Source organism: Raphanus sativus, chromosome 1 (genome assembly GCF_000801105.2).
Source record: "Raphanus sativus cultivar WK10039 chromosome 1, ASM80110v3, whole genome shotgun sequence".
In the NCBI taxonomy this organism is placed as follows: Eukaryota; Viridiplantae; Streptophyta; class Magnoliopsida; order Brassicales; family Brassicaceae; genus Raphanus; species Raphanus sativus.
In genome coordinates this window covers 4,386,950-4,410,439 of record NC_079511.1, presented here as the reverse complement: position 1 = coordinate 4,410,439, position 23,490 = coordinate 4,386,950, and the positions used below count along the sequence as shown (strand labels likewise).

General features: G+C 36.1%; 6 protein-coding genes across 9 annotated transcripts; 2 read left to right on the top strand and 4 right to left on the bottom strand.

The window, feature by feature from the left end:
• Window positions 1-6: 6 nt before the first annotated feature.
• Window positions 7-2,028, top strand: LOC108813111 (transcription factor bHLH74). 2 transcript variants are annotated; one of them, XM_018585576.2, is made up of 8 exons: window positions 7-573; window positions 654-833; window positions 921-986; window positions 1,094-1,162; window positions 1,257-1,328; window positions 1,400-1,519; window positions 1,609-1,696; window positions 1,784-2,028. In XM_018585576.2, the coding sequence occupies exons 1-8, from the start codon at window positions 112-114 to the stop codon at window positions 1,804-1,806; spliced, it is 1,080 nt and encodes a 359-aa protein (XP_018441078.1). In that variant the 5' UTR covers window positions 7-111; the 3' UTR covers window positions 1,807-2,028. The 2 variants fall into 2 exon arrangements, with proteins under 2 accessions (XP_018441078.1, XP_018441068.1); XM_018585566.2 differs by having other exon boundaries at window positions 651-833.
• A 10-nt stretch (window positions 2,029-2,038) lies between these two features.
• On the bottom strand, window positions 2,039-4,255 carry LOC108813098 (branched-chain-amino-acid aminotransferase 2, chloroplastic). 2 transcript variants are annotated; one of them, XM_018585545.2, is made up of 10 exons: window positions 4,031-4,255; window positions 3,864-3,937; window positions 3,595-3,769; window positions 3,327-3,503; window positions 3,099-3,230; window positions 2,912-3,010; window positions 2,721-2,837; window positions 2,558-2,653; window positions 2,354-2,466; window positions 2,039-2,276 (listed from the first exon to the last, which is right to left on the bottom strand). In XM_018585545.2, the coding sequence occupies exons 1-10, from the start codon at window positions 4,094-4,096 to the stop codon at window positions 2,162-2,164; spliced, it is 1,164 nt and encodes a 387-aa protein (XP_018441047.1). In that variant the 5' UTR covers window positions 4,097-4,255; the 3' UTR covers window positions 2,039-2,161. The 2 variants fall into 2 exon arrangements, with proteins under 2 accessions (XP_018441047.1, XP_018441056.1); XM_018585554.2 differs by having other exon boundaries at window positions 4,036-4,243.
• Window positions 4,256-5,751: 1,496 nt separating this feature from the next.
• LOC108853095 (branched-chain-amino-acid aminotransferase 1, mitochondrial) lies at window positions 5,752-9,682 on the bottom strand. The gene is made up of 11 exons (XM_018626570.2): window positions 9,632-9,682; window positions 9,465-9,551; window positions 9,169-9,251; window positions 7,719-7,893; window positions 7,456-7,632; window positions 7,085-7,216; window positions 6,919-7,017; window positions 6,667-6,783; window positions 6,488-6,583; window positions 6,176-6,288; window positions 5,752-6,094 (listed from the first exon to the last, which is right to left on the bottom strand). Exons 2-11 carry the CDS (start codon window positions 9,516-9,518, stop codon window positions 5,980-5,982), a joined length of 1,161 nt encoding a protein of 386 aa, XP_018482072.2. The 5' UTR covers window positions 9,519-9,551; window positions 9,632-9,682; the 3' UTR covers window positions 5,752-5,979.
• A 1,739-nt stretch (window positions 9,683-11,421) lies between these two features.
• LOC108853213 (ergosterol biosynthetic protein 28) lies at window positions 11,422-13,670 on the bottom strand. 2 transcript variants are annotated; one of them, XM_057006177.1, is made up of 4 exons: window positions 13,600-13,670; window positions 13,323-13,531; window positions 11,834-12,040; window positions 11,573-11,775 (listed from the first exon to the last, which is right to left on the bottom strand). In XM_057006177.1, exons 2-4 carry the CDS (start codon window positions 13,435-13,437, stop codon window positions 11,666-11,668), a joined length of 432 nt encoding a protein of 143 aa, XP_056862157.1. In that variant the 5' UTR covers window positions 13,438-13,531; window positions 13,600-13,670; the 3' UTR covers window positions 11,573-11,665. The 2 variants fall into 2 exon arrangements, with proteins under 2 accessions (XP_056862159.1, XP_056862157.1); XM_057006179.1 differs by lacking the exon at window positions 13,600-13,670 and having other exon boundaries at window positions 11,422-11,708.
• Window positions 13,671-16,316: 2,646 nt separating this feature from the next.
• Window positions 16,317-18,657, top strand: LOC108854595 (uncharacterized). Its single transcript, XM_018628201.2, has 2 exons — window positions 16,317-17,194; window positions 17,539-18,657. Exons 1-2 carry the CDS (start codon window positions 16,557-16,559, stop codon window positions 18,278-18,280), a joined length of 1,380 nt encoding a protein of 459 aa, XP_018483703.1. The 5' UTR covers window positions 16,317-16,556; the 3' UTR covers window positions 18,281-18,657.
• Window positions 18,658-19,357: 700 nt separating this feature from the next.
• Window positions 19,358-22,316, bottom strand: LOC130496496 (amino acid permease 8-like; the record flags this gene model as incomplete). Its single annotated transcript, XM_056988697.1, is given in 6 exon segments — window positions 19,358-19,936; window positions 20,186-20,413; window positions 20,756-20,898; window positions 20,994-21,208; window positions 21,297-21,390; window positions 22,094-22,316. Coding segments are annotated over 6 exon segments (1,329 nt in total), but the record flags the coding sequence as incomplete, so codon positions are not given.
• Between the last annotated feature and the right edge of the window lie 1,174 nt (window positions 22,317-23,490).

Genomic DNA, 23,490 nt, shown 5'->3' with positions numbered 1-23,490 from the left:
TCTCTTCCCTTCCCTTAAAGAAAACTGTGAGTGACTTGCTTCTGCTAACATCTTTTGCAAAGAAGCAAACCAAAGTTCAAGTCTGTTTTGAGGGTTTGAATCAGAAAGGAAATGGGTGGAGAGAGTAATGAAGGTGAGATGGGGTTAAACCATGGAGGAGATGATCAAAATGGGATCTCAAGAGTTGGAATGCCTTTGTATGCAAAGGTAGATTCTTTCTTCTCTTCTGCAGATTGGGATCCAGTTGTCAGTGTTGGTGGTGGTGGTGGTGACTTCTCTAGCTCTCATTACCCTTCAATGGCGGCTATGGATAATCCAGGGATGAGTTGCTTCCCTCATTACCAAACCGGTTCTGGTTCTGGTTACCATGACATGCCTGCTAGTCTTGGTCCGTTTGGTGATTGTGGAGGTGGTGGTGGTGGTCAGTTTCTTGGTTCAGACAAGAAAGAGGAAAGTGTTGGGAGATTGATCAGAGCTGGAGATGGTCACCAGGTTTCAGATGATGTTGTTCTTGGTGGTGGTTCCTCAAACAGAAAAAGAAGGCAACCAGTAGCCGAATCACAATGGAACAAGGTATGTTTTGGTTTGATTCTGATCAAGCTTTTGATGTGGTTTGTGGATGAGACAAAGTGATTCTTGTTTAAAATTAGCAGAAAGCTGTGGAGGAGTTTCAAGAAGAGCCTCAGAGTCAGAAGAAACACAAAAATGATCAGAGTAAAGAGAAGATGATGAACAAAGAGAGCTCACAGAGCGAAGAAGCACCTAAAGAAAACTACATTCATATGAGGGCAAGAAGAGGTCAAGCCACTAATAGTCACAGTCTTGCAGAAAGGGTAATGATTATACTATTTGATTATTGTAATTTTGCTCTTTGTTTTCCTGCCAATCAATGGTTCTGAGATGATTTGATGCTGGTGAAGGTTAGAAGAGAAAAGATCAGTGAAAGGATGAGACTGCTTCAAGAGCTTGTTCCTGGATGCAACAAGGTACTGGAGTTAAAAAAATGTGGCTTTTTTAGCAGTCTTAACTTCCTTTCATTTTCTAGTAAAAAGTCAGCTAAAAGTCTTTGTGGTTAATGATGATTGATTTCTAGATCACTGGCAAAGCGGTTATGCTTGATGAAATCATCAACTATGTTCAGTCATTGCAACAGCAGGTTGAGGTAATTAAGAAACTATCCCCATAACGCTCAAGTTAAGTCTCCTCCAGGTTTTGGTTCTGATGTTTCTGTGTCACATTTGCTTCATTCTCTCCAGTTCTTGTCTATGAAACTCGCCACGGTGAATCCAGAACTCAACGTTGATATAGACAGGATTCTTGCTAAAGATGTAAGAAAGCTCGTAATCTCTCCTTTGCAAGTTATGAATCAGTACTAAAACCTGCATTTTTCTCCCTTCAGCTTCTGCAACCAAGAGACAGAAACACTCCTACTCTGGGGCTGAATCCTTTCACTGGTTTTCAAGGGACGATGCAGAACATTTCTACCACCACAAATCCACAATACAACTCATTACCTCAGGCAAGTAACAACATCAGAAATAAACATATTATGCTTTTAGCACCACTTTAATTTCTCTTAACACGTTTTTGTTCATCTCATTCGTGTAGACAACACTAGAAAGTGAATTACAAAGCCTCTACCAAATGGGGTTCGTCTCAAATCCATCGACTATGTCTAGTTTCTCACCTAATAATGGTAACTATATAGCTAGACAAACCTGATTCTCTCCATCTCTCTGTCTTTTCCTTTTATGTCTTTATTGATAGTTTCTTCTTGTCTTAGGTCCATTGAAACCAGAACTCTAGTACCTTCCATGTATGAGATGAGTTCAAGGAAAATTTGAAGAGAGAAAGAGTTTGTATAGAAGAAGGCTTTGGCCTTAGTATCATATCTGTTCTTCCATGTTATTATTATTTTTCTGAACAAAAAAAAACAAGCATGATTTGGATTCTCAGTTGTTTTTTCTTTCTCAACCAAGAATGCATTTATTAAAATATGGAATCAGAATACATTTTATTTTTACATTATCCAAGTGAATATGAGAATATATTTTATTTTATTATAGATTTACACAGACTTCTTCATTTTTGTGTATACACAGCTTTGATAAAATGCAGAGTGAATCTCTCTGTGGTATAAGGTTTGATAAGTACTGGTTTCTCAGTTGATGCATGTAATCCATCCCTTGGTATCTTCAATGGTTCCTGTCTGAAGACCTACAAGAACCGAACGCAGTTTCTGGCAGACAGATTCATCCCCAGTTTCATACCCTACTCTGAATGTTGCACAAAGATTATTACATCAGGCCAAGTCTTTGTTTAAGGGCATTGTGAGTTTTGGTTTTTGTTTTACCTTTTGTCCTGATATGTTATAGTGCCCACAGGAGCAACTCCTACAGCAGTTCCGGTGCAGAAAACTTCATCTGCATTCATCACTTCATCCACATGAACTGCCTTCTCTACTACCTGATCATATCCCAAGTGTGAAGAAACTTATCTGACTTTATTATTGTTGGTTCTTCTGAGGTAAAAGAACAGCTTTTGAGTTGTGTGTTACCTGATAACCTTGATCACTTGCGATCTCCATCACACTTTTTCGAGTAATCCCCTCTAGGATTGTTCCACTAGTGGCAGGAGTTGAGATTGTCCGACCCTGAACTAAGTCATATTAGGGAGATACAGCTAATAGAGTTCACAGTATATGTAATATTATTTATTACCTTTACAACAAAGACGTTGCAAGAAGAAGCCTCCTCAAGATACTTCTTCTTGACAGCGTCAAGGTAAAGAATGTCTGAAAACCCACGACTCTTGGCTCTTCTTAGTGCTTTCAAAACCTACGCCACATTCTTTATCAAAAACGTGTTGTTGACTCTCATCTTTGGAAACTAAATGGGTTTTCAACACTTACCGGGGCGTAGTTTGTGATGCTCTTGACGCCTCCAGCTCCACCAGGAGCTGCACGGACATACTCTTCCTCGACATAGAGGTTAAGATCAGCGACACCTTCCTACAAAAACCAGTAGAGAAAAGACTCACCAATCGTTATTTTGTAACTGAAGAGAAGCTTAAACAGGAAGAGAAAGAGAGGATGATACCTTGAAGTAGTTACCAACAGGAGATGCATAGACAATGAATGTATATTCAGGTGCAGGTGCTAAACCAAGAATTGGACCACTTCCCATCAACAGAGGCCTAATGTACAAAGACCCTTTCCCTGGAGGAGGAACCTAAAACCAAAACACACACACAAACTCACTCACAAAAGAAACACTCTCTTCAGAGAATGATAATATGTGTTAAACAAAGAGAAAAGCGTTTTGTACCCAACGTTTGTTGGCAGATGCTATCTGCTTAACAGCATCAACAAACTGATCAACAGAAGGAGAAGGCATGAGCATCCGTTCAGCTCCAATCTGCATTCGGACAGCGTTTTGATCAGGTCGAAACAGAAGAAGCTTTCCGTTTTCTTTCCTTTGTGCTTTTGTACCTTCATATACCCCCTGTCCATAGTAGAAAGTATCAGAGACAAAAAAAAAAAGAAAGAAAAATCAAGAAACGTTTGGAGGGTTACAACAACAAGAGTCTTATAACCTGTCCATAGTTTAAGACTCCAGCAGAAGGACTTAGCTGAATATTACCAAAGCGACTAAGTTCACCTTTAGTGAACTCGCCATCTTTTGAGCATTTCATGACGTACATGTAATCCGCTGGAGTTAAACCAAACCCTAGATTGTCCCAATCCATATCCGCATACTCATCATCATCTCTACATAATAAAAAAAAAAACAAGGACTGTGAAAACAGAGCTTTCTAATAATGTAATGATGGTAAAGGCTTATATTAGATGGATTCAAACTTACTGATGAGTAGGTTTCTTACGCTCCTCTTGCAACGCTGAGGCAGCTTGTGCGTTGTACTTGGAAAAAGATTGCAACTGTGAAAATATAAAAAATATAACATTAGCCAAATATATTTTTGCATCTGAGATGTTGAGTTTTGTATGGATAATAATATATTAGATTAATACCGTACGAATATGTACATGGAGAGGTAACACCAGACTGTTGCGCAGAGATGAGATTGTTTTGATCATCTTCACAGTTGAGAAGAGACTTTGTCTTTGGTTATGCAAAGATGTTTCTGTTGATCTGATAAAGTACAGTTTATTTTTAATGATTTACCAAAGAAAAAAAGAGAAGGTGAAGAAACCACCAAGAACAGTGTCAAATCATATGTATTCAACACGTAAGTGATTGCGAAGCTTATGTGAAGTATGTCTGCTTTTATCTGGAAAACTTTGTGATTTGTTTTTTTTTCTTTTTTTTCCAAAGTGGTGGGGACATTGGTAAGAGTTCTTATCTTTGTGTGTTTGTGTTATTATTTTTTATTATTTTTCCCTCTGCTTTGTCACCTGTGTCTATCAACCTGATTAAATCTACACGGCTCTTTCTGTAACGAAATCAACGGTGCTTTGTTCTTTTTTTTTTCTTGAACACCAACGGAGCTTTGTTCTTGTTTCGTTTTAGTGGTGGGGTAAGTGAAAGAATGAAAAAAGAAAAATATGTGGTGTATCTTAAAACGATAAATCCTATTTTTGAATTGTTTTACAAAGTGATTAATTAGCCTATTATAATTCTCGATCCAAAGAGAATAATTAGCAATTCTCGATCTAAAGAGAATAATTAGCCTTTGTTTTGACAATTACCAAAGATAATAGTAATAGTGTCATTGATGGACGGGGCATTTCAATGAAAAAAGTAGTCAAAAACTCACATCAATTACGTTGTCTGGATTGTTATTGGCCCGTTTCTTTGTGCACATACAGTAGTAGCTAGTAAAATAGATTACCTTCAAATACAAAATTTAGATTTACAGTTTCCTCGATGGGAGCTCCAAATATTACGGGGGGGGGGACTTGAGAAGTGATAGCCACGTCAGATGCAGACGTTTTTGTCGGATAAACAACCTCCGTTCGATGTGTCCTCTCCACATCATTCGTCCATCACCATTTGTATAGCCCGTAGAAAGCTAGTGGAGATTAGCCACGTCAGAGAAATAGCCTTTTTCTCTACTTTGATAACAACGTTTTTCCTCAGTAAAATGTCCCTTTCCATATGGTGGGGGTATCAAAAGTGGCTTCTGTCTCCTCACACCCCCTTCGTTTACTTTTCATAAGAACCTAATTTCTTTGACAAAACATTTGAATCCGATTTGTCATATCTAGTCGATGAATTATTAGGAAATTTACAAAAGAAGTTCGACAAACCAAAAAGGGTGAGAACGTAGTGTTACGTTAAGTGGGTATATGATTCAAAGGAGATTAGACAAAATATTCACCTGAAAAAAAAAAGGAGAGTAGAATATGTCTATGGAAATATTCACCTGAAAAAAAAAACTCTAAAGAGAACCACCACAACTTATTGGGACCACGCAAAAATGATCTGAGTTCATGAAAGGCTTGGTCGTCAACCTCGGTGATAATAATCTTATGGTTCTTCACAGGCTCTTCCAAGAAATCAGTTTACTCCGTGGAAGAGTTGTGAAACAAAGATCAATCCGAAACGGCCCAAATCTTTTAATTAGGCGTATTTAGGCTTTTCAATCACGGGAATCTGGGCCGTGTTTTGGTGGCATTATTAAATGTTTTTAAGTTATACATCCTAAAGGTAAACTGAACTAGTGGAAGCACTTTAGTATTAGTATGGAATTTGAATTATGTAATTTTTTTGCAGATTATAGAAGAATAGTGTAGGGTCACCTGCTACGGAGAGAATTATTGTCCATTAACATCGATCTGAAAGCTAAAGATTATACGATAATGCAATGCATGATTTACCCAATGTTATAAAAAGAAAAAAGCAAACCGAACTAATTGTTGTGATACTATTGTACTGTGGAAGAGATGCAAGGAATGGTGGGAAAAAAAAAACACATTTGTGAAGCGCAACATAACAATTTATTTATTTTTCTCTCAAATTAATCTATCTCCACCACCCAATTCTTAATGTCTTGGATAGAACCAGTTTGTATTCCGACAAGAATAGATCCAAGTTGCTGCGTAACAAGCCCATCCCCCACTTTGTACTCAGTCCTGCAGATTTATCAACAGATAAGTTTATAATCCTAAGCATATACTGTATAGTATCCATGTATGTGAAGAAGAAGAAGCGACCTTGTGTTCTGAAACGTGATGCTCCCAACAGAAGCAACTCCAGTGGCAGTTCCAGTGCAGAAAACCTCTTCTGCATCCTTTAGTTCTTCTACAGGAACTACTCGTTCTTCCACCTGTCCATTACAGAGCAGAAGAGTTGCAACAAAGTAGGAAACAGAGCAGTAGACACACTGTTTCTTGGTTTCCAAGTGAGTTTTCTGTGATTTAGCTTTAGTTAAGTGTACTATGTAAATTTAAATAAAGCAAATTATGCAGAAAGTGAGTGTGTGTATGCTCTGTTTTGCCTCAAGAGGGCAGGCAGGGTTAGCTAACCTTGTAACCAAGATCAATAGCAATTTCGATTACGCTCTTACGCGTGATCCCTCCGAGAATCGTCCCGTTTGTAGCTGGAGTCACTATTGTATTCCCCTGAAAACACTCAAGATACTTCAAAAATTTTACATTACAAAAGAAGCATTATTTTGTTTCTTAAAAAAGAATTCCCTTCTTACCTTAACAAGGAATATATTAGAAGCAGAAACTTCCTCTATGTTCTTCTTAGTTTCTGCATCCAGATACAATACATCCGAAAACCCTCTCGCTTTCGCTCTTCTCATCACTTCAAGCACCTTTTTTTTTACAGTTTATTACCAAACACAAGACTCACTTCACTTGTGAAGAAAACACTTTTAAGTACTTGAAACCGTGTTTCAAAGAGAAAAAAAAAAGTACTTGAAACCATGACATGAGCGTTTTTAACTTACTGGACCATAATTAGAAATGGACTTAACGCCACCACTTCCTCCAAGATACGCGCGTGGAATCACCTCCTCAACGTAGAGATTCAATGCTGCTGTACCTTCCTGTACAAGCAATCAAATTCAAAATCAAGATTGATCTTTTGTGTGAAAAATGAAGAAAAGCACTGACCTTAAAGTAGTTTTGAACAGGAGAACCAAACACAAGAAACGTAAACTCTGATGCTGCTGACAAACCCAAGCTTGCTCCACTTCCAAACAACAATGGTCTTAGATACAAGGAGCCTTTTCCCGGAGGAGGAACCTAATGCAAAAAAAAAAAACCTTGAGCCTTTAAGATAACTAAACCAAAGATGATATCTAGGCAGAACCGGTCCTGAACATAGGAGTAAGTGAAATATTGAAATATAGCCTCCAATTTCTTAAAAATAATACATGTCTCCAAATTTGTGGAAAAAAACTATTTTTCAATTTTTTTCACTAAATTGTCTATAGCTCCGAAGTATTGAATGAATAACAAAGATGTATAGATTGAATGTTTACCCAACGTCTGTTTGCAAGAACGGTCTGCTTAACACCTTCAATAAACTGTTGAACAGAAGGAGAATGCATGCACATTCTCTCTGCTCCTTTCTTCATACGCACGGCATTTAACTCTGGACGAAAGAGAAGAACCCTACCGTCTTCTCTTCTGTAAGCTTTCATCCCCTCGATTAGTCCCTACAAAAACCCACTAGAAAATATTAAAAATTTGTTTATTATGTGAGGATATTTTTGTAACTTTCGGATGAGTTTTGAAGGTTTGCCTGGCCGTAGTTGAGAATTCCAGCAGCAGGGTTGAGCTCGATGTTGCCGTAACGGCTAAGGCAACCTTGTTCGAAGTTTCCTTCTCTGCAACTTCTGGTGGCAAACATGTAATCTGTCCGTACAAGACTGAATCCGAGGTTGTCCCAATCCACATCAGCATAATCTTCATCCACACTGCGACATAAGATAATTTTGTTTTCACACAAAAAAACATAAGATAATTTTGGCCTAGTATATTCTTCTTATTTACTTGAAACATCAAAAGTAAACGTAAATAAAAATTAAAAATTTCCAACAATATATTCTCCTTTTATCATCTCACATATTTTGACATATAAATTATACAACTACAGTAAAACCTCTATAAATTAATAATGGACTTTGAAATTTTATTAATTTATAGAGATATTAATTTACAAAAGTTTCCTTATTTAGATTTTTTCTATTTTTAAATATTTTATTTATAAAAAAGAAGAAAATATTGTATTTTACCGTATGTATATTATTTAAATTTTAGAAATTTGATTTTCATATTGTTTTACTATCTTATTTTATGTATATTTTTATGTTTCATAGAATTGTTAAGTGGTTCTCGGTATATTTTTACTAAATATTATCAAAATATATTGAAATGTTAAGAAAAATAAAGAATTTTCATTGTGAATATAAAACCAACAATATAATATTTAGCTTGTACTTAAATAAAAATTATATAGAGATAGATTATTAATTTATGCTTTTAATGAGACTATATATTTACATAGAAGTTTTAAAAATATTATTATCTTATTATTTTATCGATTTATGTTATATTTAACACTGGTCCAACTTGGGACGGGTAAAATTTATTAATTTATAGAGATTATTAATTTATAGATTATTAATTTATAGAGTTTCTACTGTATACATCACAATCACGTAGTAGGATAATAGACTTTAATCTAAACCCAACGGTTGATTTAAGTTTTTTTTTTTTTTTTTTTTTAAATTTTTATTTTAGTCCTTCTGAAAGAATGGGTTGAACTTTAACTATTGAACCAATGACACTGATGAGTGATGACAGGGTAGCTTGAGGTCACACAAAATTCAATTAAATAGGAGAGTACACTTTTAGCATCTACTTTTTTGCTTTTGCTTTATGTTATTTTTCATACTGATATTTTTTTGTTTTAAAATATAGGTAGTTTCACATTTCAAGATAACTTCTACATTTTTTTACCAAAAAAAAGATAACTTCTATATTTATTAGATATACAATTTGACCAATCAAGTTGTATAAACTAATTTATGATTGATTTAATCATATCTAATATATATATAATATTTATAAAATATAGGGAGTTAGTAACCTTTTACAGACAAAAAACATAGGGAGTATGTTATTCTTAAATGTATGTGGTGATGATGAAAAGAAAGAACAAACGTTGTTGCATTCGAATTAGTAATTACCGCTCTGTCCCCACCATCTCCGAAACATGTTCTTCTACAACCGAAGCTGCTGCCTTGGTCCCATGCATACGAAATCCACAGATCTGTATTATTTCATTTACATATAAAACGCGCTCAGTGAGCTTAAAGGAAACCAAATCTCCTTTTTATTACTAAAATACGTATATATTGTACATACAGCAAATTATGTTGTAGTTGTTTCATTCTTGTATAGAAGAGAAGAGAAGAGTAGAATCCTTTTAGTTTTGTTAAAAGGTTAATAAGAGTATAACGTTTTATTCGACGAAAGTGCAAACCTTAGAGAGATAAGAGAAAGTTGTCGAAGATTGAGATAAGCAGCGAAGAGCCATGACAAATGTTGTATGAGCTTCGTGTGCACCAAACTGAAACTCTTAAGATGAAATGTTATTGTTCGATTCTATTTTCAGAGGTTATAGAAAAAGAATAATGAGCTTGTGCTAACTCTGAAAATATTCGTGAAACTACAAAGACAGGAACACTGATATAAATATAGAGAGAGTAGATGACAATAGAGGCAATTACAACTATGTTTACTGCTATTAGTACTTGTATTTATACTAACTTTGTGAAACCATAACTTTTCTTTACCATTACCACCAATGTACAAAAGATATGTCGTGTACTCGTGCTTTGGTCTGGATGGTATTCAATTTGTTGTCCTAGTAGCGAGAAATTGAAAAAGTGTGGTTACGGTTGAGTCTTGACTCTATCATGTCACATAAAATATTAATGGGGAACTAAATGTGTACCAACTTTTAGTTCCTTTCATCAATTAAATGAGATTTTCCACTATTCTATTTTTGATAATGCTATATGCTATTGAGGCCATCCCATTTATATTATTGTCTTCATTTTCGTTACAATATTGTCGAAAGTATATGAATATATTATATATGGGTGGTTGCGAGAATTCGCTGAATATCTACATGCATGGTAGATGCAGAAAAGTTGGACAAGTATGAGATTGTAGGTGGTATGGATCCTTTCGTGATTGCTCTTAGTAGTAACATTTCTCAACTAAGGGATGATATTTTTTGATCCACTGCCTGCGATGACTTTAGAGATTTTTCTTAAAAGGTTTGCTATTTGGAGGTTTAGCATTTGATTAATTTGTATGACTGATACCTTTGAACTATAGCTAATTGTATAATCTAGTAATTAATTATCAAACCACGGATCCGATGTATCCTACCGATTTGATAATATCACAAGACAAGTTATTTACTTAATAGGAAATATTAGTATTTGACATAACCTAAGCATACTAAAATTAGCAAAGTTTGGTGAGATGACTGAAAATGATGTGAGATATGAAAATGTAATATTTTGGTTACATAAAAACTTTGGGTGTCAACTTGTAAAATTGATTTAGTAAACTATCCAAAGCTTAGTATTTCCCTTGCTATAGCTTACGTTTCATCTTGAAGAAGATGTTTTAATTTCCTCTTGCCTTTGTAGTTTTTGAATTTAAATTTAATAAAAGTTGTGTTAAAACAACAAAAAAATCCAAATCATTTATCCATCTATTAACATTGGCTAAATTCGTATGGTTATGAGAAAAAAGTACATACATCACAAAATCCCCATAGATTTTTATTTATTTTCATAACCGTTGTAAATCTGTTGAACCAATATATCTAGGATGTGATTGGTATTCAGTGGAGTAAAAAATGGAAAAGGTAAAAAATGAAAGAAAAAGAAAAATAGGCTGAAAACAAGTTTTACTTGATTGGGTATAAAATTAGAGTAACTTAGTAGAAATATATTTTACTCTTTATCGCTAAAAATGCTTTCAAATCACACTCTAAATATTTATGAATTATGATTGTGAAAAGATTTGTATGGTACAGTCTTGACTTAGGGGTTTTAAGTATTTTGAGTTCTTTGGGCTGCAATAACGAGAGTAAAGAAGATAAATCATTCTATAAATTTCATCTTGCGCAAGACAGACGAATATAAGGGCATGTATCTTACCACTGTCTATAGTCTATACGACAGCAAATACATGCTCAACTTTACTTATCAAGTTTGTATATAAATTCAAAGATCTATAATGGATCCACTGGAGACTGCCTTTGTAAACAACAACGTTTTTGAATGCTCTATCAAAAAAAAAAAGTTCTTCACATAATTACTCTCCCAACTAACAACTTCCACTGTGTAACAACCTCTAAACACGATGCTAGTTCCAGAGGGACCGTACAAAGATTTACCGCTCACAATTGGAAAACATTACAAGTGAAAACAATCAATTCAGCTACAGTAGATGTCATACAATACATGATTTGATAACAAGTCCTACAAGTTTCCTTAAGACTCTTATCAAAGATGGAAGATGAAATATAAATCAACAGCTTTAGGAATCCGAACAAAAACCCGGAGATGATTCCAACTCTTAGAAAAAAGTTCCAAAGAAGAAATAATCAGTTACATGTCTTCTTGACAAAAACATCAAGAAAGTTTGGAGTGCGGTTGTTCAAGGGAGTTCCACTCCCAGAGCATCCACACAATCGACGTGCCTGTTAAATCCATTTAGAATGAAGGCAGTATGAGGATCATTCACCCAATGAATGCAACCTACATTAACTGATTGAATACAAGGAGTGAGTGATGTTAATGTCTGGTGATTTGCCACAAACCATACCTGCAAAGAAGGCCACGGTTGAGAGATTGGCGACGGTCATTGTATGGTAGAAGAGGTACTCAGTCAGAAAATGGCCCAAGGCGTAGATGAATGAGAGAAACGTAGCCAGGTATAACGGTTTGTTCTCGGGGTTGAATGCACAAAGAAAGCAGAGGGTGCATGTCAGGAGTGTCCATACTCCGAACGTACGTCCATGAACTTCACTCACTGCAAAACAATGTTCCATAACTCTCCCTTTTAGACCTACTCCCTTTGCCGAAATTAAGCACCATAAATTACAAAGGAAAAGAGAAACATCAATTTGCTACTGAGCATCTGACACACTTCACCTGGCCATTGATTTATATTAAAGAAAAAAATTGCATACTGATCATTCCACAAGAAAAAAAAAAGAATTGTGCATTGGACTCTGTAGACTGTAATAAAAACAAAGTAATTCTATATCCAAATACTTCTCCCCCCCCTTCCTAATTTCTAGACATGGTGGTCCACTTCCTACAAAAGTTCCATCACCAAGGAATTGAATTGTACATTGCTTATCTTTCTTGGATATGCTGCTTTGGTTTGCTATTCTTATGGTACTAATCTCTCTTTTCTACATATTCTGACTAACCGAATCTTTTTTCTCATAAAATGTCCATAGTCGCAGACCCACTGAGAAATATAGACCTGATTCAAATATTGTTCTTTATAAAGTTACTGCCTCGCAATAGCTACAAAACTCTTTGATTTATATAGAATCCTACGAATTATCACAACTAGTGATCGAACAGATTCAAAGAGCTAACCATCGACATCAATATAGAGCTTCCTAAGAGCTGGAATAAATTTCTCGGGTCCCAAACAAAGATAAGCTATAAATTTATATAATCTCAACTTGCAAGGAAGACCCAATCTTGGAGACATAAAAATGAAGAAATTAAAAAAAAAAACACACACACATGGCACCGCCTTTTAGTCTAAAGGATAACATTATACTCTTTGCTCGAGGCCTGAATCAAATTAGTGAATCTGAGCATCCGTTGCTTTCAGTCCTTACTACCACAACTTTTCCAATTAAAAAGGAACATGAACAAGCAAAGGAAAAAAGCAGCTACAAAAGATCATGAATAAGTTCAAAGAATGCAAAACAATGCAATGTAACTAGCTTAGCTCTTCATTAATGTTTTCTTCAATGTATTATAAGCTTAGGGATCCCAAAATTGGATCTGTATTGAAAGACACGATGCCTTCCTCCCTCCCTCCCTCTGCCTAAAGTCACAGAAATCGAAAAACCTAAAACGTCCCGTGCAAGAAATCAAGATCCTCTGAAACGATAAAAACACATTACATGCCCTCTCCATAGTCACCACTCACCACTGACTTAAGTATGACTAAGAATCTGGGAGACTTAAAGTAAAGTTAATTTGATAGAACGAAATCGATTGAGAACAATTCTGAAATTGGAGGTTAATAATAAGGAGGGAGAGAGAGAGAGAGGGAACAGAACTGGTGGTCTGAGAGAAGACAGCGAGACGAAGAGCCCAAATGTTGAAGAAACCAAACCAAACTGAAGCTAATCTCAGTGAACCAACCACCATTAGCCAATACCCTAACGCCTTCATCTTCCTCTTCGTTAGCTGCTTCCTTCTCTGTGCTGCGTGATCTTCAGATGCGTTTCTTTTGTTTTTTGATATTCCGCCATGACTCAATTGATCCCTATAATTTTAAAAAAATATTTTGTTATTATAATAATTTGTTTTAAGAACACACAAAAAGATTCTTACTTATGTGACTCTCTTTAATCAATTTGAAATGGAAATTCAAACTTCAGCTTAAAAAAATTGGTAGTGGGTGTGGATAACCCTATTTCTCCGGAGAAAGAATATGAATACCCCAATAGTCAGCGCGAATCGAATGGTTTTCCATATTATAGCCGAAAGTCCTTCAAGTAATAGCTATTAGACCAGTTCGTACTGGTTTAAATTTCGGTTTATAACTCGGATAGAACAAAATAATCCGAAACAAAACTTATTGCTCAACCACCACAGCTGTTTACAATTCACTTATCTGATTCTCTTTTTTTTTATTACACTTATACAGAGGTATCATGATCCCACATAAATGGATTCAGACTAATCACGTGTTTGCAGCTTACGTTTTCAGCTCATGTGTCGGTTCTCTGACGATGCTAAAATATTAATTCCTCACTAGCCAGCGAAATTCGAACCCGGATAATACATTTTGGTAAACATCTTACCTCACATCTTCCTTTTTTGTGCAACACACCTCGTCAGTTTCCAATAAGCATAACACAGATCATGTTTACAAGATCAGTTTTGTGAAACACAAAATAAACTTTTAGAAAAATCACAGTTATCGTGTTTTAATTATGATTAGTAGATGTTCACGACGAGAAACTTTATCACAGTTATCGTGTTTCACTCGTGGACGAACTGAATACATAGTTATAGATTTTTACTACATACTTACGATGTTGTGCTCAGTCTAGGGATTTCGCGTTGTTCATGTTACATTGTGGAGATTACGTAGCTAATAGCCTCCCTCGTAACTCGTAACTCGTAACTCGTAAACTTGTTAATCTCATCTTAGTGTTGAATTTAACCACGTATTTGTAGATATTGTATTCTATCCAAGTACTTGTGTATACACTGTGTTTTTCAATATTCCTATCATATGTATCTCTAAATATTTTCGTACAAATCTTTGAGACACACATGGGAAATAATAGTCTTTTGAACTTTTACACCACATCGAAGTGTTTTCTTGGTCATTAAAATATATAATTTTTTTTTTAATTCAAACCTTTTCTACATAAACTTAAATAAAGTCAGTTAGAAAAAACAACTCTCCTGATTTTTTGAACCAACGAAACTGTTCTACCTCTGTATATAAAATTTCTAACGTGTTTACACTTCCGAGGAAACCGTCCTTTAAGAAATCACGTCAAATAGTCAGTCACACTTTTATTCTACTGCAAAGGTAGTCTCGTCATTCAATTCTTAAACCAATTGCAGAGCTTCTTCTTCCATTTTATAATCATTTCGTATCTTTTTAATATACGAATTAAAGTAGTATTGTAATTGTTTGGGGATTGGGCGAGAGATATGCGTGCACGTTTACTAGTAGATTAGATTCAATTAAGTATTTGTTAGATTAGTTTATTATTTTAAGCTGAACGAGGATCGTGGATGATAGCTGGATTTTGCTCCCTTGTTTTCTTCTTTTGAATATAGTAACATTTAGGGTTATAGACTCAGTCACTCAAGAGAACAAAGGCATCCTTTTGCATCATCGTCTATATCCGCGTGCATTTTTTTTACCAACAACATAATTACGTTTAACCATTTCTGCTATGGTGTTCTATCCAGTATTTAAATTTGATTTTGGTTTGGATTTTAGCTTGGATGAGTTGAATGTTAACGAACGACTATAAAATAAACATTATTTGGACCTTCATTCGTGCGGCCCATTAACAACAAAACGAAAAATATATTAAAAAAAAAACTATGTGACTGACAAAAACGTGAGCTCCGCATAGAGACGGAAAGATTCCCCCGATCAAGCACAAAGAGCCGCGAACTTACACGTAAGCCAGTAAGGGCACTATCGTAAAATTAATGAAGTGGGGGCCTACGTTTTGTGTGGTTGGTCACTCACTGATCAGGTAGAGAGAGAAAGTTAAGACTCAAGAGAGAGAGAGGACACCGGCGTCAACCTCTAATCCTAGCTGGCGTCGTTTGCCAGCCTGTTCCCAGCTGTGCTCCAACGCCTTTTCTCTCTACCCCTCAACTAACTCTATATTTCGGATTTACCCTTTTATTCGTACACATTTAAAACTCTTAAATAAATTGTTTAAAACTTTAAAAAGAAAATTTGCAGTTGACAAAAAAAAAAAAAAAAAATTGCAGAACAAGTGTCACATTATAACAATCTTAGCTAATCGACTTCACTGTTTTGATTTCATATTATTTAGCCCAATTATAGTCTGTTGTCAAACATTTTAGGCTTTAGCGGTCATTTATCCGATCTAACCGAGCCTGTTTTAAAATAGATAATTAAAATTTGTCTTTTCTGATTTTATTTGTGTGTATAAACATAAATTTATAATGTAAAATTGTGAATGTATAAGTACATGTGTGTTGAAAATATTTATTTAAAATGTTGGGTTGGTATAAGTAAATGTGCATTCACACTTGTATATAGTACTTCATCCAATAATTCTGATTATAAACTTTTTTTGTTATTTGTTGTCAAAAAAAAAAAACTTTTTTGTTATTTAACATTTTTATGTTATTATTGTTACCTAGTTGCTATTTGAGGCAAAATGTTTGCATTTTCTCTCGTTCAATAAAGTGGGGTCAACTAGTTAGTAAATAATACCGGGGGCTAATCATTACATGTTCGGATAGAAGAAGGACTTTATTAGGCAATTCCGAAAAATATAAGGAAAGAAAGGAGGGAATGGAAAAAATGTATCTTTTGCTTCCTTCTTGCCCCACTTAAAAAAAACCAGAGTCCGCAATTTACAAAAGCGGAGAAGACAACAGCGTTCGCTGGTGGTTAGGTCGTTAAAATCCAGCGGCGCCATTAAAACGCTGCGTTTTACTCGTCACCTTCTGTTTTCTTTTCTCCAATTCTCAAACTCGCAGAGCAGTTACTGCCATTAATGTCTCTCACTCCCTAAACCCTTAGTCTTCTCTCTTCCCTCGAAAACCCTTAAATGGATCCTTGCCCTTTCGTCCGTCTAACGATCGGAAACCTAGCTCTGAAATCTCCTCAAGCGGCGAAGACGTCGAGCTCCGTCGTGCACCCCTCCTCCTCCACCGGTTTCTGCAAGATCAAACTCAAAAACTTCCCGCCGCAGACCGCGGCCATCCCCTACATTCCCTTGGACACCACTCACTTCCCGGAGATCCTCCAAACCCTAGCCGCCACGTTCCACCTCAGCAGCTCCGACGTCGCCCGCCTCGCCTCCAGATCCATCTTCGCCTCAAAGCCGTGCCTCAAGATCACCGTCTACAGGGGGAGAGCGGGCGGCGCGTGCGGCGTTAACCCCGGCGGGTTCCTTGCGAAAGTCTCCGTGCCGTTGCTGGATCTAGTTGCTGCTGCTACGCAGGGGAAGCAGTGCGTGTTCCACAACGGGTGGATATCGGTGGGGAAAGAGTCGTCGACGACGACGACGACGACTCAGTTTCATCTGAATGTGAAGGCGGAGCCTGATCCTAGGTTCGTGTTCCAGTTCGAGGGGGAGCCTGAGTGTAGTCCTCAGGTGGTCCAGATTCAAGGGAGTATACGGCAACCGGTTTTCAGTTGCAAATTCAGTTGTCGGAACACCGGCGATCGTACTATGAGATCGAGGTTATTTTCAGACCAATCTCACCTCATTTGTCGGAAATTGAGTTATTAAAAATTTCTAATTTTACGATTTTCCCGAGGAATCAAATCAAAATGCGCTTTTAACATAAGATCTAACGCCATAGTTTATTTTGAAATATTGATTATATCACATTTTATTCATAGTATAAACTTTACTCTTTGTAATATTTAGTAGTATAAAACTTTACTCTTTAGGATATTTAGTAGTATAAAACTTTACTCTTGTGGATATTTAACCACTTTTATTATTCCTAGTTAACCACTTTTATTATTCATTCATAGTAATAAACTTTACTCTTTGTATATATGTTTGTTTATTTGATCAGATCGTTGCCGCCGGAGACAAGCGTTCCACGGAGCTGGCTTAACTCGTTCGGGAGCGAGAGAGAACGTCCCGGGAAAGAGCGTAAAGGATGGTCCATTACGGTCCATGACTTGTCAGGTTCTCCAGTGGCTATGGCTTCGATCGTCACTCCCTTCGTCGCATCTCCTGGAAGCGACCGTGTGAGCCGGTCAAACCCCGGTTCTTGGCTCATCCTCCGTCCCGGGGACGGCACGTGGAAGCCGTGGGGGAGACTAGAGGCGTGGAGGGAACGCGGGGGAGCCACCGACGGGCTCGGGTACAGGTTTGAGCTTATCCCAGACGGTTCAAGCGGAGCAGGAATCGTGCTTGTGGAATCAACGATAAGTTCGCACAGAGGTGGGAAGTTCTCTATCGAACTGGGGTCGTCGCCGACAGCAGGTAGCGTGAGCAGATCGAGGAGACGTAGCGGTGGAAGCAGCAGCGGAGGTACGTCGCCGGCGAGCAGTCCGAGAGGAGGGAGCGGGGATTATGGGTACGGGTTGTGGTTGGGGAGTGGATATAAAGGGTTTGTGATGTCAGCGAGTGTGGAAGGTGAAGGGAAGTGTAGTAAGCCTTGTGTGGAGGTTAGTGTGCAGCACGTTAGCTGCATGGAGGATGCAGCTGCGTACGTGGCGCTTTCTGCAGCGATTGATCTTAGTATGGATGCTTGCAGGTTGTTTAATCAACGGATGAGGAAAGAGCTTTGCAGTGAGTCACTCGGTTGAAGAGGGAAAGAAAAAGAAAATAAGGTTCCATTTTTGGTTTTAATCTTCTGGAAATTTAGTGTTACAAAAAAATGGCCTTGGGAGTATTTTCTTTTTGAAAAAATCTTCTGGAAAAAGGCATTTAACAAAATAGGATGTATATAGTGAGTTTCTTGTTTTTGGACTCTGTGTGGTTTCGGATTGGCTTTTCACCTTTTTTATTTTTGGGTTTGGGTCTTACGAGTGAGGTGAAGAGTGAGTTTCTTTGTCACTCTTCTTTTTCCTTTGATTTGATTATGTAACTGTATAAATTTAGAAGAAAATCATTTGGAATTTCTGGATGTAAAACACACATGAGATTGTTGCTCCCTTGTTTCTTCTTTTATGTTGGATGAGCACATGTCCATGGTTAGATTCTGATAATTAACTACAAATGAAATTAGTTTTGTATTGCCTGTTTGAGAAGATGAACATGCTACACTTTTGTATTCATGAAAAATGAATGTTTGGGTTGAACCCATCTTCTTCACACTATCATACCCTAATCTTCCATCTTTTTCAGACAATGGAACACTTAAAACTCTTCTTTGTACGGGCTACTTATCTCCTTACCAGATATTTTTGTCTTCTGAATTCGTTAATGTATAGAGAAACTGAGAAACTATTGGGTTCTGATTCTGTATGATAGATAGCATTGTGTTTTTAGATACTATCTTGAAGTATTGTCTTTTTAGCAGTTTTGTACTGTTATGTGAGGCCGTTTGCATCAAAGAGTTTTCAAAGATAGTCTTTCACCACATAGAGTTTTAGTAAAAAAAAGTTTGTTTCACAATACAAGTAATTTACATATATCAATACATATTAAAAAAAAAAATATTTTAAAAAAATATCAATACATATTTTTGATCCTCGGAATTCCAGGCGGTTTTGATTTTGGGCCAAGCGGGCGGAAATGCGGAACAAGGAGAGGCTCCAGCAATCATAGCACCGCGGTCGAAAAATGTTAAGCATTTTATAATTGGTTAAATTAATTGGATTAAATGATAATTTTTTTAAATAACAACTTTCTAAATATTTGTGATTTTAGGCAAAACTACTTAAAATTGGAAACTGAGGGAGTACTAAATATTACATAAAACAAAATAGAGTATTGTTTACAACATTATTTGAAGACACGCTTGATAAGATACTTTGCTAGAAAGAAATAATAGTCCATATAAAATAGTTACAAAGATCACCATCATAAGTAACTTAGTCTATATTCTTGAAAGGCTTGTATTTCTTGACATTATCGATTAAGCCAACGATGGATCCCACTGCAGCTAGGGCGGAGACAATGAAGCAAACCAACACGAGTAGGGTCAGCGCCAACCATCTGCCCGAATACTTCTTAACCTTTGTCTGAGCCATGTGCATTGACACAGGAAAATAAACTGTTAGCGGCCAGAAGGCAAGCGCCCCGAGCAAACCCAAGATGGAGTTGAAGAAGGGGAATATCATTGCTATCAGTGTTGTCAAAATCACATAGCATGTCCTCCACACCAGCCTGAAGGGGCTGAGACGCCATTTTCCGAGATATGGTATCTTCCACAAGTATTCTTTGTTGATGAAAATGTTTTCAGGCCATTTTTTGTTGCATTTGCTCTCAACAAACTGGAAAAAGGGCTGAACATATACCTGCGAATGATATTAAGATAGGATTAAGAAGATATCATTAACTTTTAGAAATAGCAAATAAATGTATTTTATAACCAAAGTAACTCTCTATTTCTACAATCTTTTCAACTATTGATCTAAATTTCTAACACGGTTATTTATGTAAAACTACTAATATGTGGTGAATGTTTTGCTTTTGTGATTGTTTATCAATGATACGTTTGTTTTTGAGATTTAATGAACTTGAAAACTGTTAATGCTACAGTTTACCTGATAGGCACCGATTAGATGGACAGCAATGCAAATATTAGCAAAATCGACGAGCCAGAAAGGTTCGTAAAACCCAAAGTCGGTAAGGAAGTCACCAGGGGCTATGTTTCCGAACGCAGCATACCCAATGCAACCACATAAGATGTAGAAAACAGTTGTGGTTGAGACTCCAATAAGACTTGCTTTTTTCATCACTTTGTTCTCTGGTGGGCTTGATCTCAATGTGTCCTGCAGCAGAGAAAAATATATATAACATATTTGAGCTTCACGTATATAATGCTTTTTTTGTATATGCATGCCTACTAGGCTTCTACTCTAATTGATAGTAACATCTTATCTTCAAGGTAAATGGCACCACCGTCTTTTATAAATTATATCCCTTTTTGGTGAAAGCGAGAATAGAAGTGGTGGATCCATATTCTCTAACTAATAGATCCATATCGGTAGTTAGAGATTACTTCTACCTACCAAAAAACATTACTAGATCCAAATTCTAAAAAAATACATAATAAATAATGACTACTCTGTAGATGCAAATATTCAATGAACGGTAGTGGAAGCAGTACATACTTGGATCTCAATGAGAATAGTGGTGAAAGCGTACGAAAACGCAATGTCCCCAACCGATTGGAACGCTTTCCACACTTTATCAGACGCAGTTACGTCCACTCCTATCACCGTACCTGTCAGCGTTGTCTTACCAACCTTCCCACCTTCCACATAATTATACAACGTCCACCATTAGCTCGAACGTTGAAGTTGCATGTAAACATTTAAACAACGTTGAAGAAAGGAAATGAAACCGTACTTGCCACTTTGGCGATGGACAGACCGATACCAATAGAGGCATAAGAGAAGGACATAACCGCGGCGATGATCGAGAGGAAGGATAGCTCGTGAATATTAGAAATCTGACTTAGGAAAATCTGGAGGAGCCCAAAACCCGCCATGTATGGATAATTCGATACAGAACATTTCGCACCATGGCCGTTTTTATGAAAACAATTTGCTCTCCCAATCGCTCTAACCAACAAAACACAACACAAATTTTAAGTTACCATCAGAAAAATTGTTATCGAAATAAGTTACAAGTATTTGTGTAACGACTTACACTAAGCTTATGGAAGCAGTGATGGTGTAACCAATAGTGACCCCAACGAGGTTACCGTACTGTGCTAGTCCACATAGCTGCACCTTTTTACCACCTGTCGTTTAATGTTATGTATTAAAAAACTTAGTTACTCTTCTAAATTACATATGAATTTTTGTTTTTCTCAATCAACAGCAGGGATTACAAGAAGCAAGACTTAATCATCGAAATTGTATATGGTCATTAATCTTTAGATGCTAAAAATTCAGCTAATCTTTTGTCTTGTGGATAAGTTTGGATCCTTCTGGCGTTTAGAATTCAAATTTTTTTTTTTGGGAGACCAACTATCAAATTTAATGATATAGCATTAATGGGATAATCTTACGCATAGTCAATTCAATTCAATTCGTTAAGTAATTTCGGAAAGAAGATAAATTCCATAATTATTTTGATGTAGATTTTGATAATTAACTCATATATCTTCCCAAGAAGAGCATGCAGAATTATAAAAATAAAAAATCCAGAACCACAAATAAGTTCCGCAACAGATAAGATACACAAAAAATTGTTGATTACTTTGATCTTGAAAGAAAACATTAATTTGATCTTAATTTTTTCCTAGGACCATCTTTATGACAAAAACGGAAAAAAGTTCAAAAGCATCTTCACAAGAATATTTGTTACCATATAATACCAAAAAAAATATTAATATCTATAGACTAATTGTTCATCAGAAACATAATTCTATATAAAAACTGACAAGAATCTTTGAATAATGCTGATAAAAATGATTTAAAGTATAAAAATGAATTACATACCAAGGTAAGCTCGAACGACGCCCATATAGGTGTAGTTGCGTGTTCCGGTAATGGGGTCCGGCGCTCGGTAGCAATCGGCGAGCAAAGTGGACGTGTAGTAAGTGACGATGGCGAAAGTCACCAAGATCACGGTTCCTGCCACCCAACCAAGTTGTGCTAAAGCCCAAGCCAAAGACAACACTCCAGAGCCTATCACCGCCGTGATAATATGCGCACTCGCCGTCAGAAACGTCCCCGTTCTCTTCTCTCGGCCATCATCATCGACGTTCTTCACATCAGCGTCACCGGACTCGACCGCCGGGAGATTGTGGAGTGCGTCCAAGGATTTCATTGTGGGAGGGGGAGAGGGAGACATGAAAAGAAAAGAGAAGAGAAGAGAGTAAATGACACAAGTCTTTTGAGAGTCCTTGGCACATTGTATTACAAAGTATACTGAGAGCCATTTATATATGCACAGGTATCAAGGTTATGTGGAAGGAGCATTCCTGTACGTTGAATCTTATATTCATTTTAGAGAATCTTTATTTTGGCTATCTTTTATTTGAATTTTGACTTGTTGTGGTTCTTGCTGTGTAATTGCTTTTACTTGTTTTGAAAACCTTGAATAGTTAAGAAGATAAATTACATTTATGACAATGAGGATAACTGAAAGTAGTTGAATGGTAATGAAAAGAATTACAAAAAGAGTTATTCTTGGGTTCACCCTATAGGGTGAACCTATAGATTCACCAATCAATAGGATTTAGTTATTTCGAATTTGGCATCTTTTGAAAAAGGAAACAAAATATTGTCAAATTATATTACGTTTTAAAAATTAAAAGTAAAATAAAAACAAATAAAATAATACTAAATGCAAAAATAAGTATTTTTTCCCAAAAAAAAAATTATACCACAAAAAAACACTAATCTCTAAATGTTAAACCCTAAATCCTTTAGTAAACCTTTGGATAAATTATAAAACATTGATTTAAAAAAACGATTTATAACACAATCAACAAAAAACTATACCCTAAATCATAATTCTAAACCCTTGGGTAAATCCGAAATTTTTGGATAAATCTTAAAATTTAATATTTACCAAAAGTCTAAGATTTAATGTTTGTTGGGAGCGTTAAGAATATTTTTTTAAAATATTTATTTTAGATTTAAAAGTTTTGTTTTTGCGATTAGTATAATTTTTATTTAATTTTTATTTTGAAAGTATAATATAATTTGATAATATTTTGTTTCCTTTTTTTAAATATACTGAATCTTAAATGACACAATTCTATTGGTTGGGTGAACCTAAAGGTTCACTCTAAGGAGTGAACCCAAGAATAAGTCTTACAAAAATACTCCACTAGTTAACAAATCAATTACAGCAACCAAATAAGATTTACTTTGAAACTACACTAAAA

Bases quoted from the DNA above. Each gene is read 5' to 3' on its own strand.
- LOC108853095 (XM_018626570.2), bottom strand. From the start codon at position 9,518: ATGGCTCTTCGCTGCTTATCTCAATCTTCGACAACTTTCTCTTATCTC. The intron at 6,289-6,487 runs GTTAGCTAACCC...TGTAATGGACAG, and splicing joins CTATTGATCTTGGTTACAAG to GTGGAAGAACGAGTAGTTCC. The intron at 6,095-6,175 runs GTCGCTTCTTCT...ATAAATCTGCAG, and splicing joins ATCACGTTTCAGAACACAAG to GACTGAGTACAAAGTGGGGG.
- LOC108854595 (XM_018628201.2), top strand. From the start codon at position 16,557: ATGGATCCTTGCCCTTTCGTCCGTCTAACGATCGGAAACCTAGCTCTG. The intron at 17,195-17,538 runs GTTATTTTCAGA...TTATTTGATCAG, and splicing joins GATCGTACTATGAGATCGAG to ATCGTTGCCGCCGGAGACAA.
- LOC108853213 (XM_057006177.1), bottom strand. From the start codon at position 13,437: ATGAAGGCGTTAGGGTATTGGCTAATGGTGGTTGGTTCACTGAGATTA. The intron at 12,041-13,322 runs GTTCTGTTCCCT...ATTGTTTTGCAG, and splicing joins TGTCTTCTCTCAGACCACCA to TGAGTGAAGTTCATGGACGT. The intron at 11,776-11,833 runs GTATGGTTTGTG...GTATTCAATCAG, and splicing joins AACCGTGGCCTTCTTTGCAG to TTAATGTAGGTTGCATTCAT.
- LOC108813098 (XM_018585545.2), bottom strand. From the start codon at position 4,096: ATGATCAAAACAATCTCATCTCTGCGCAACAGTCTGGTGTTACCTCTC. The intron at 3,938-4,030 runs GTATTAATCTAA...ATATTTTCACAG, and splicing joins TCCATGTACATATTCGTACG to TTGCAATCTTTTTCCAAGTA. The intron at 2,654-2,720 runs GTAATAAATAAT...GACTTAGTTCAG, and splicing joins GCAACGTCTTTGTTGTAAAG to GGTCGGACAATCTCAACTCC.
- LOC108813111 (XM_018585566.2), top strand. From the start codon at position 112: ATGGGTGGAGAGAGTAATGAAGGTGAGATGGGGTTAAACCATGGAGGA. The intron at 834-920 runs GTAATGATTATA...ATGCTGGTGAAG, and splicing joins GTCACAGTCTTGCAGAAAGG to GTTAGAAGAGAAAAGATCAG. The intron at 1,697-1,783 runs GTAACTATATAG...TTCTTGTCTTAG, and splicing joins TAGTTTCTCACCTAATAATG to GTCCATTGAAACCAGAACTC.